Genomic DNA, 12667 nt, shown 5'->3' on the forward strand with positions numbered 1-12667 from the left:
GGGCAAAGTAACAGAAGGGAAAACAACTTGGTTAAAAAAAAAAAAATTACACATTTAACTCACCACCACCTCTCCCTCCCCAGCTCGCTCTTTCCTTCCCTGCTTCAACTAATCGAGTGGAAGCATTACAGATGGGCTAAGTAACGGAGGACCAAGCAGAATTATTATAAGATGCTAAAGGATTAAAACAATGGCATTACAAACAATTTTATTGGAGAATTAACTGCAAAATAATACAACAGAATTTTTTTAGAAAGGGGACAAAAAGAACCCCAACTAACCTTTGTTGATCATTATATTGATAGACTGATACTTTTCCTCCAGCAGTAGGACTGGCGTCATCACTGCCAACAGCAATCATTGGTGGACAGAGTCTGAAAGAATCAAATGGAAAATATTAAGGATATTTGCAGGAGTGGCTGTGTGGTAAGTAGCTTGCTTACCAACCACATGGTTCCGGGTTCAGTCCCACTGCGTGCCACCCTGGGCAAGTGTCTTCTACTATAGCCTCGGGCCGACCAAAGCCTTGTGAGTGGATTTGGTAAACGGAAACTGAAAGAAGCCTGTTGTATATATGTATATATATATATATATATATATATATATATATATATATGTATGTCTGTGTATGTGTGTCTGTCCCCCCAACATCACTTGACAACCGATGCTGGTGTGTTTACGTCCCCGTCACCTAGCGGTTCGGCAAAAGAGACCGATAGAATAAGTACTAGGCTTACAAAGAATAAGTCCTGGGGTCGATTTACTCGACTAAAGGTGGTGCTCCAGCATGACCACAGTCAAATGACTGAAACAAGTAAAAGAGTAAAAGAGTAAAGAGTATATTGAAGGAATGGGTTTTAAATATGGCAATGGCTTGATACTCGAGTTAATTTGTTCCTGGAGACGACTTGTAAAGTGAAAACTCATAAAGCCAAGCAATAAGTTCCCACAGTAGCAATGTTATAAATCGTAATTCATTTCCAGAAAAATATTTTACCTATAAAATTTATAATACTCGTAAATAAATGGCAATAATATTCCTCTTCGTGAAATCGAAATCGAGTTAAATTTGACATCTGGCACCCATGCCAACGTCGTCTCCCTCATTGGACACGAAACTCAGCTTGCGAAGACTTATTGGGGCAAGCGAAAGCGAAATCATGATGGCACCTGTGCCCAGCGTCGCCTTTCTGGCACTTGTGCCCGCGGCATGTGTAAGGACTTTCGAGCGAGAACGTTGCCAGTGCCCCTGGACTGGCTCTTGTGCGGGTGGCACATAAAATACACCATTTTGAGCGTGGCCGTTGCCAGTACTGCCTGACTGGCCTTCGTGCAGGTGACACGTAAAAGCACCCACTACACTCTCTGAGTGGTTGGCGTTAGGAAGGGCATCCAGCTGTAGAAACTCTGCCAAATCAGATTGGAGCCTGGTGTAGCCATCTGGTTTCACCAGTCCTCAGTCAAATCGTCCAACCCGTGCTAGCATGGAAAGCGGACGTTAAACGATGATGATGATGATGAAACACATAAAAAGAAATATGGTCACACACACAAACAGAGAGAGAAAGATGGGAAGAACAACAGAAACATTAAAATGTCTGCTGCCAAATAAATCAGCATTGAATCATTGATGCCAAAATGTCTCATATTCTATAACTCTTAATATAAAAAAAACACAAATGGATTTCCTTATTAATCAATAATTATATGGAAAACGTTTACAAACATACCTGGAAGGATTCCACGATAGACAACTACAGCTGAGTTTACAATTAATTTCATAATCCAAAGACCAATGACTGAGGTTCATCACATCTGGCGCTTGATATATTCGTACCATTCCATCAGAAGTACATGTGGCCTGGGTTTAATAAACAAGACAGACTTAGAAACCTTTTAACCTTCGACCCCCGCCATTTTTTTTTTTACCACATTAATGTTGAAATACATTGTTTTTGTTTCAGTTAGTTTTGAAAATAACAAAGACTTCACAAAACCAAATTAGTCATTCATAATCAGGTGTTTGGAATATAATAAAGCAACATGAAATTTTGATGAAGCAGTTTAAATTTAGATCACTTTTAAACAAGGAATTTGTATTATCCAACCAAGACTGGTCACAGGAGGTTGGTACCAAAAGGATTAAACACTGACAAATATAATTTTTAAAGTCTTAGCTCCAATGAGATCTCAGCACTCATTAAAAGCATTTATAGGAAAAACGGTTTGTATGGCACCAGAAAATAATAGTGTAACATGATTTTTGTCCTTGGGTAGCAACTGTTATTTCCTATTTGCTTACCCATAGAAAGCAAATGTTAAATGATGATGATGATGGTGATGGTGATGATGAAGTACTGGATTAAATAATTTACTTACCAGTTGAAGACCTAAATGTTTTGGTGCAAATTTAACATCTGTTACTGAGGACCGACTGTCCACCAAATTGGGTCTTTTCACCCATTTTGTTTTTGAGGTCTCATCACGAGACTCACTAGCTAAAAATATAAAAAAAAAAAACAAAATTAATTAATTGGAATTAATTATCGAAATAACAATAGGCACAGATGTAGCTGTGTGTTAAGGGAAGTGGACATCTATATATCGTAGATGCCAACTAATGATTGACAGTTTGAAAGTTTTTATAATGAAACTGTGATGGAATGGGAGAGATATTGAAACATTTGGATTTCAGTTAGTGTTCACAGCTATGTAGTTTAAACCTACACCTTTTCTGATATCAAGCAAGACCATTTCCCTTAGGGTACCAGGGTCCCGTCTTCGTTCCTACTTACTATGACCTTCATCTTTGCTAAGTTTACCATGAAGTCTCTTGTGCCAACATTTGGCTTTCATGCATGAAATTTCCTCTCTAATTCCATTATAGATTCAGTTATGAGAACCAATCAGTATATAAGAGTTCCCATCAACAGCCTGTCCTAAACTTCCCTGTGATGGCCTGTAGGATGATGATGAATAGGAGGAGACAAAGGGATTGAATCTTCATGAACTCCAACCTTCACGGTAAAGTCAGCATTGAAATCGTCAACTCTCACTTTACTTATTGTATCTTGGTACAGCAGTCATAAGTCGTTCGACTACACGTAGTCATAGTGACTACTAAATTACTGAATATGGCACCCTTCTGAATGCCTTTTCCAAGACAATGAATGGCAGGAACAGTACTTTACCCATAGCCAAGTATTTCTCTTGTAGTTGCTTCACTTGGACAATTGCATTCGAAGAACCCCTTCCAGGCACAAAGCCAAACTGCATCTCATTTAGATCTCCTCTGTCATGGATCAATTATGCTATGACTCTCTTTATGACCTTAATCTGATTGGTAGTTTGGTTTTTTTTTATAGTTTCTATCTCTAAAGACTCCTTCGCCTTTGTAAGCAGTTTACAATGATATCGTTACAGAAAGGTATAACACTTTTCTGCATAACTTAATTAATTACATAGGTGGTAATCATGTATTCTACCTCATTAGATGTCTTGATAATCTCTGCGACTGTCCCTGATGGGTCTACAGTGACAGATGGAGGGATGCTCAAAATATCTGGTGTAGTCCTGACATCTCATGTAATGCAGGAAATGAACACGATGTTAAAACCATTTTGATATGGAACCGGGAAACTTTCTTCAAACACTCTTTTAAACTATAAAACTTTAATAAAAATCTCTGCAGAGATCCTACTTTCAGAAACAATACAGAGTCCTCCCACAAAAATGTCTACACATTTCAGGAAAGGAAAAATTTATATGAATATTTTTATTCAGTGTTCTTGCAATTTCATAAAACATCGAAAGAGATATAGAAATTAAATATTTATATGGATTTCCTTTCCTGAAGTGTGTATACATTTTTTTTTTGATAGACTCTATTTTGAAAAATAATAGGAATGTAACAGAATTACAAAGCAGAGGAAACTTGTAATTTCTCCATCTGACATAAACATTTTTGAATTGAGAAATGTTTTCAAGAGAAAATGTGTATATGATTAAAAAAAAAACCCGTGTCAAACTTACGTAGTTCTTCCCAAATACCAGCAGCCCGATCAAATGAACACGTTGCTATAACCTGACCAAAATCAGGATGTGCCCAAGCTACGCGCCATACTGAACCAGTGTGTGCCTGAATACGAAGAACAAAAAAAAAAAAAAAATAAATAAATAAATAAATAAATAAAATAAAATAAAAAGACAGTAAAAAACAAAGACATTTGTCTGCAGCAGATATATAAAATCTTGCAAATATTTTATAAACATGAATCAATGAATGACCATAAGTTCAATGGACAAGGGGAAAAAAGAAAGGAAAAAATTTTATTCATTTTCAAACTGTGTAATATTTGCCTATTTGATAAGAGATGTCTTAATGGTTTGATACTTTGGTACATGGCCAGCAATTTGGTGGGGAGCAGGTAAGTCAATTTCATTGACCTTAGTATTCAACTGGTACTTATTTTATCAACTTCAAAATGATGAAAGGCAAAGTTAACCTTGGCGGAATTTGAACTCGGAACGTAAGGATGAATGAAATGTTACTAAGCATTTTTCACAGCATGTTAACAATTCTGTCAACTCCCTGCCTCACATAATAATAATAATAATAATAATAATAATAATAATAACAACAATAATAATAACAAGAGCACTCAGAGAGCGTAAACCTCCACCAAGGCAACACCAAATCCTCTCAATGATTAGTCGGAGATGATTTTTAAAATGAGAATATATGTGAAATAAATTTGACTGCTCTCACAAGCAAGAATGCTAAGAGGTTTAAGAGCAGCTGCCAGTGAGAATTCCTTTAGGCTGATGGACCTTCTTATTAGAGCTGAATTAGAAGATAAATTCCTGGTGTGGAAGCAAAAATTAGTAATCAAAGGGCCTGAAAATTTATTTAGCAAAGATCAAAATTCTAGTAAATAGGAAAAACAAACAGATTTTACTTTCCACGAGGGAAATAACCTTACTTAACCCTTTGGAAACGGAACCCCATTTGGAGTTTCAGTGCCAAGAAGACAGAGATCTTTTCACAAGCCCTACAGAAGGCATGCACTTTAAAAAAAAAAATTAATAGAAAGTAAAGTATTTTGATAGAAAGTAAAGTAAAGTATTTTGATAGAAAGTAAAGTAAAGTATTTACTTTACATTTATAAAACTATATATATACTTGTAGGAAATTGAATGAACTAATACAATCTTCTTTGTCATTCGACTTTTCAGTTGACAGATCAGCCCTGTCGTCTCCTGAAGGTTAATATGTAGAAAAACATTCCATGCAGTGCACTTAATGCAAGTTGTAGAGACACAACAGCTGCAGTGGTATCATGGGTAGGTTAATAGAGAACGTAGACTTAACATGTAGCATCTGCCCAGGAGCAATTAGTACAGAGAGCATACAGGATATAGATTTTCTCAAAAGTTCAGGGAGGATCCTCAGAGATAGCACAAAGAGTCTGTTACTTATGTGATCTAATTAGCAGAGGTGGAAGTTCTGAGAATTACGTTGCTTGAATAAGAATAGACAGGAGAAAATTCAGAGAGCTATTACCTCTGTTAATAACTCTCTCAGAGTGAAAAGAAGGTCGTATGTGGCATGTAAACGAACTGCAATACTAAAATGATAGGGAGAGAAGGTCCTTGAATGCAGAGGGGTTGGGAAGGCGTAGAGAAATGAAGCTAGCAAGCTCCATTAAAAGTGCATGAATGACTATGGGCAAATGTGTTGATAAAAAATTAGGACAGAAGAGGCATCTTTTGGTTTCGTGAATTGGAACTTGCCATTCTCAAAGTTCCATAATGAAGAAGAGACAGAAAAAAAAAAAAAAAACAGCGGCAAAAATCCATTCTGGATTTGGCCACGTGAAATTCACGAGACTTCAAACCTTATTGAAGGTATAAAATATAAAAAAAAAAACAAACATACACAGGTAAGGGGAGGTAATTACCCGTGGCCTATATCAGTTGTTGTTTCCCCATAACAGTATTCCTTCTTGAAAACTCTGCTATACCAGTGGTTGTTCTCATGTCAGCAGTTTTTGATGCATGCATTTGTGAGCTTACGAATATGTGTAACGAACGTGAATGCATGTTCCGTGTCAACTATAATATATGGGAAACACGCATTTACGATATATATGAATAAACTGCATACGTATGTGTACTTTGCAATCTATATTTGTGTGGCTGTGTGCTTCATGCATGGACACTTTTATTTTATAATATACATGTATTACAAAATGCATATATTATATTCATGAAATTTGTTTTGCAAAATTCCTGATGTAAAATTGTGTGTCGAAACAGATACTGTTATATATTGAGATGGTCGTTTTTTTTCCTTCTTGCCAAATATACACACACATACTGAACATCTGTTCTTATTTTTTCATATGTCCATCATACAGAACTCTTTCGTCACACACCTGCGACCTCTTCAGCGACTTCCTTGTGTATCCTCCTGTTCTGTTTAGTCCATTCTGTTTTTCTTGGACTAAATAGAACAAGAGGTGACATGTGGAATGGAAGAGTCGCTGAAGAGGTCACAAATGTGTGACGAAAGATTTCCAGATAATGGACATAAGATAAAATAAGAACAATAATAAATGAGTGAAGAAGGAATAAATAGTGTGCATATTTATTTGGCAAGACAAAAAAACGACCATCCTGAAATATAACAAAACGAATTTGTGTATACTATGTATACACACACTTTCATATAGTTACATACTTGTGAATATATATGCATAGTTATTTTAGAAACTGTTACACATGGGTATTTTGTAGCCACAGCTTTGAACTTAGGCAAGAATGTCTGAGAGTGCTGGAATAGGGCAGATATGGGAACAAATGGAATACAAATCAGGTTATCTGGACTGGGTAGGTGGAGTGCTTGAAATTCCACATTTTAAACTACTGCATGTTTAGGCAAGGAGAGAAAGTTTCTTCCCTTATTTCTTTATTGCCCACAAGGGGCTAAACATAGAGGGGACAAAGAAGGACAGACAAAGGGATTAAGTCAATTACATCGACCCCAGTGCGTAACTGGTACTTAATTTATCGACCCCGCAAGGATGAAAGGCAAAGTTGACGAAATACCACTAAGCATTTCACCTGGCATGCTAATGTCTCTGCCAGTTCGCCACCCTTTGTTCAAGATATGTACTGTTGAAGTTAAGATATAAAGCTTTTCTGTAATACAGAAGTTGCATTTGCTGCCTTGTTCCCTGTAGTTGCTAGCTTTGGGTATAATAATCCAGTTTAATCCAGTGGGGGGGGGGGGGGGTCGAGGTTTTGCTGTACATGTGAAACAGGGTGAGTCATAAAGTTGACCACCAACAAGCTCCAAATGTTTGTGAATAAATATCGCTGGAACATCCTTTGGGCGAAATGGAAAAAAACAATCTCACAAAGTGTTGTGGGAACAGGCAAATAAGCAACATATTGAAAGCTAAATGATGATATTGATGATACTAAATAAGAATAATTATAAAAGTAATGCCTCACCTTCCAACAAGCAGACTGATGCCACAAGCCATCTTCTGTTTTGTCCCAAATCTAAAGAAAAAGAAAAATGTAAGTGCTAGAATTTGAATATATTTTTTATCACATAAAGTAGATGAAACATGTGGAAGAGGGAGACCCAGGAAAACATGGGACGAAATACTGAAGGATGACCTCAGGATGCCGAACCTTTCAGACAACAAGATGACAAACCGATGTACCTGGCACCTTGTTGTACTCAAGAACACCCGTCCTATACAGCCGAAGTGTTTAAGGTTGCACTCCCTGATGAAGAAGATTGTCCTGCAAGAGCCCTGTGCCAGTACCATGTAACAAGTACTCGTGTTAGTGCCACGTTCGAGCACTCATGCGGTGCCACATTCAAAGTATCCAGTACACACTGTAAAGTGGTTAGCGTAAGGAAGGGCATCCAGCAGTAGAAACCATGCCAAATCAGACTGGAAGCTGGTGCAGTTCTCCAGCTTGTCAGCCCTGGTTAAACTGTCCAACCCATGCCAGCTTGGAAAACGAACGTTAAAAGATGATGACACACACGACGAGTTTCCACAGTTTCAACATATCAAATTCACTCACAGGGTATCGATTGACCTGGAGCTATTATAATACAAGACATTTGTCTAAAGTGCCGTGAACACTGTTTCACAAAGCGAGCTTCTTAATCATACCTGCATTATCCACTAATTTTGCTATTTGTCTGTCTATATACAGGGGTGGCCAAAAGCCATCCGACAATATATAAAAAAAATTCCATAAATACTTAATATTCACTTTTATTTTTTCATTCCAATTATGAATGTTTAATAATTAAATGCTGAGTTAAAAATCACCGTTTTTTTTTTTCGACACTTGTCTACCTATCAGTGAAGTCTCCTGTAAAATATTTTTTCCGTTTTGATCTTGGAATCACATGGGTTTTGATTTATTGTCAGGTGACTTTTGGCCAACTCTGTGTATATATACGTGTGAGAGAGACAGAGATAGACAGAATAGGAAGTTGTTTGAAATGGAATATTTAACGTTGCAAAATTAACACCAAAAAAAAACAATTGTACAACAACACTAAAATAAAGCTCAATTCCTTTCTCGTCGCCACAAAAAAAAAAAACAAAAAGAAAAAAGAAAAAAAATTTTTTTTTGGCGGTTTCCAAACGAAATGATAGTGGCTGGTTGACAAAGAGAAATTGAAGAGTAATACTGAATGATGTCCCTTCTTTTGTTTATGAATGGTTAAAATTAATAACACAATATAACACGATCTTTGTCCTTGCGTAGCAAATGTTATTTGGTTAATATATCCTTCAAATATTGCTTTTGTTAGTTACATTTATTCAAATCCCAAAGAATCCCACTCGACACATGGCTATGATACTCCCACACTACTCCTGCTCATGATCAGATTACAGGGACGTAAACACACCAACATCGGTTGTCAAGCGATGGTGAGGGGAGAAACCCAGACGCACACAAACACAAATTATATATATATATATTACACACACACACACACACGACAGGCTTCTTTCAGTTTCGGCCTACCAAATCTCCAAATACAGGAGACACTTGCCCAAGGTGCTACGCAGTGGGGCTGAATAAATCCCAAAATTTCCACACCTTTTCGATTTTTTTGCTTAAATTCCAGCAATGGACCACCCTTGAGCGCATCATCTTTCCATTAAATGTATTTATGGGGAGAAAAATATTAAGAAACATCGCTACATGTCTATGACAAAGAAACGAGGAAGTCATCAAGTGGTCATGAGATGTGCTAAAAACAAAAGCTAAATTATTCTTAAATCACACAAAGTCACGATGAGTTTATATGGGGTGCTTCAACCAGAATTCCGCCAAATATTTTTTCTCAGAAGGAAACAATCCCTTAATTCTTTGCTCATTTCTTTCTCTATGAAGATGTGATAGCCAATGCCAAAGTCCAACTGATCAATTATTACACCCGTCTCACGAATGTAAAAGAAAATTAACTAGCCGTCTATAATAGGAAAGTACCCAAGAATGAACCCGACCGATACAGGTAGCAAATCAACTCTAGTACCTATTATTAATTACCCCGCCTTTAAAATTTTGAATCTTTTCGAAATTTTTCCCCCTCTATGTTGTAGATGACGGATATTTCGAATATGCGAGAAACTACGTTTCCAAAATTTTAAATTCATTAAGCACATAGATATGTGTTTAAAGAGATAGATATGAATGCCTTCCTGGGACTAAAAACAACAGCAACACCGTCTTCTAATAGGACCCGCCACATTTAGTTGACAAATATATTTTATGAACAAACGGACAGGGATAAATAGATACACAGATAAATAAATAAATGGATGAAATAGTAGGAATCCGAAAAAATTAAAAAACAAAACAAAAAAAATGCATTTTTCAAGGAGAGGTGCGAAACTGCATTGGCCCCGAAATTTGAATATAAACTGCGCATACACAAGATCAATACTTGAATCGGACCGTCAAATACTTTTGAAAATTTTTTGTTTGGATCGTCATCTCCGGAATTTATAGTATTTCTGTTCCAAATCTCAAAAATTCAAATATGATGTTTACGTTTGCAAGTAAAGATTCGTGAATATCGACAACATTTTTATCACTTCCGATTTAGCTGCTGTTTTTAACACATCTACGACCACCTGATACCGTCCTCGTTTCCTTGCCACTTCGACGTGTATTGACGTTTTTCAATAATTTTCTCCCCATAAACACATTTAAAGGAATGCTGGTGCACCCCATGGTGGGGACTGAAGCAAAAACATCTGGACTGTCCGTATTTTAAACTATAATTTTAAAAAATAAATTCGAAAAAAGTGGAAATTTTAAGATTTATGAGGGAAACGGTTTCAAAAAAATTAAAAAGAAAATTTTTTTCATGACTGTATGAATTCCTGTGTAGAACATAAATTCGCAAACATTTTCTGAAAATTCCAAAAAAAATTTTAAAAACTGATGAGAGGTTATTTGGCAACGGGTTATTGTAGTTATGTGGAGGCGCAATGGCCCAGTGGTTAGGGCAGCGGACTCGCGGTTTCGATTCCCAGACCGGGCGTTGTGAGTGTTTATTGAGCGAAAACACCTAAAAGCTCCACGAGGCTCCGGCAGGGGATGGTGGCGAACCCTGCTCTACTCTTCCACCACAACTTTCTCTCACTCTTACTTCCTGTTTCTGTCGTGCCTGTAATTCAAAGGGTCAGCCTTGTCACACTGAATATCCCCGAGAACTACGTTAAGGGTGCACGTGTCTGTGGAGTGCTCAGCCACTTGCACGTTAATTTCACAAGCAGGCTGTTCCGTTGATCGGATCAACTGGAACCCGCGACGGAGTGCCATAGATTTATAACATGCACTTTTATAAGTTTGTTCTAAACGTCCATACTTTTTTCATACTTTTAGTTATTCCTTGTTACATACATTCTGAATAAATATAAAGCTTTCATTTCCTAAGTCCCAAGTTACTGTGGTTGTTACAAAAAGATGGCAATGTATATCATATGATGCATGGGGCAAAAAGAGAAACATGTGATACAATGATTTTCATTCAATGTTGTCACATTTACGCTCCATTTCTAAATACATAACAAACCACCTTATATTGTTATACCAATGATTAAAAAAGAAATTTGTGGAAATGATTTTGTTAAAAGTGAAACTGCTATTTTCTAAACCAAATATTTCGACCTATATATATATATTTTTCTGTGTCTCTATACTCTGTGAAAGTTTGCTCCGTTGATATATAGACATATCTCCTTTCTCTTTCTTTCGTCTGAAAACTTTTTTTTCAATTTTTGCTTTCTCTCTGTTTACATGTATAGCCTATAAATTTTGGGTGAATTTTCAAATTAACACCCGCACGATTTCCACTAGGGTATTAGGGTCAGGGTTAGGGAATTCCGTCCCTAACCCTAAAACCCTAGTGAAGATCGTGCGGGTGTTAATCTGAAAATTTAACCAAATTTTGTACATAAAACCCAAGCAGTTTTATTTGCATCATTGTCTCTGTCTGTAGGTCTGTCTCTCTCTATACACACACACACATATACACAACAAACTGTTATTTAACCACGGGTTAGCGCCATCAGCGGACGTATAATCAAAAGCATCTAATCATGCCAATCTTTCTTTTTTCGGCGGAGGTAAAGAATACGTACACCACCCGTTTTCGGTGTAACCCTAATCCTGAACCCTCACCCTAAACACCCTGTGTGCGTATTCTTTACCTTCGCCCTCTTGGTCGTTCATATCTATCTTCTACAAAAGAATAAACAGCGTGATACGAGGGAAATTTGGTTGTTATTTCTAGTAAAGCTGAACGACCATATTAAGTGTCCCGCGTTCGCTCTTCCATGAAGTTGTTGAAATGAATAGATTAAAGTAATAAAATAATTAAAAAAACAAAACACGAATGCTAAAAACTACATTAAGTATCTGAAGAGATTAGCAACAATTACAATCAAACATAAACATAGAAAATCGATAAACGAATTAAAATATTTTATAAAGAAATAAAGGAATAAATATATAAATTAAAATAATAATCGAACCTTGACAACATAAAGTTATTGAAATAAATAGATTAATTAATAAAACAATTAAAAAAACACGAATACTAAAAACTACATTAAGTATTTGAAGAAATTAGCAACAATTACAATCAAATATAAACATAGAAATCGAGAATATTTTTAAAAGAAATAAAGGAATAAAGAAACATAGAAATCAATAAACAAATTAAAATATTTTTAAAAGGAATAAAGAAACATGTATAAATTTAAATAATAATCGAACCTTGACACTTTGATCACTGGAACAAGTTGCTAATCTTTCCCCATAGAAATCATACGCAACATCGTGGATCAAATCCTCGTGGTCTGTCTGAATAGATTTAGGGGCTGACATAGTAAAATATATATGTGTATATATTTCTCCGGTAATCTGTTAGAGTGGTTATGCAACACCCTAAAAGCTTGCTATTAACCACAAAATTTACTTCCAACCAGAAAAACCTGGAGATTTAAATCTAAAAAACAACAACAATATCACCGGTACCGGAAATAATAAAGTTCTGCAGCGAATAACCTCGTGTTTCTGATTGGTAGATAATCTAATTACCATT

At 36.2% G+C, this 12667-nt stretch overlaps 1 protein-coding gene across 1 annotated transcript in view; it reads right to left on the bottom strand.

Annotated features, from left to right (window-relative positions):
• The window catches only part of LOC106875457 (nucleoporin SEH1), a 34032-nt gene extending 21440 nt beyond the window's left edge, over positions 1-12592 (bottom strand). The window contains exons 1-6 of the mRNA XM_089338402.1: positions 12340-12592; positions 7519-7569; positions 4033-4138; positions 2380-2498; positions 1731-1861; positions 282-374 (exon numbers count right to left, since the gene is read on the bottom strand). Coding sequence (XP_089194528.1) covers positions 282-374; positions 1731-1861; positions 2380-2498; positions 4033-4138; positions 7519-7569; positions 12340-12450 — 611 coding nt within the window. The 5' untranslated portion in view covers positions 12451-12592. The remainder of the gene's footprint in view (positions 1-281; positions 375-1730; positions 1862-2379; positions 2499-4032; positions 4139-7518; positions 7570-12339) is intronic.
• Positions 12593-12667: the final 75 nt, after the last annotated feature.

The sequence above is a fragment of the Octopus bimaculoides genome, chromosome 20 (assembly GCF_046866305.1).
Source record: "Octopus bimaculoides isolate indiv1 chromosome 20, ASM4686630v1, whole genome shotgun sequence".
NCBI classification, from domain to species: Eukaryota; Metazoa; Mollusca; class Cephalopoda; order Octopoda; family Octopodidae; genus Octopus; species Octopus bimaculoides.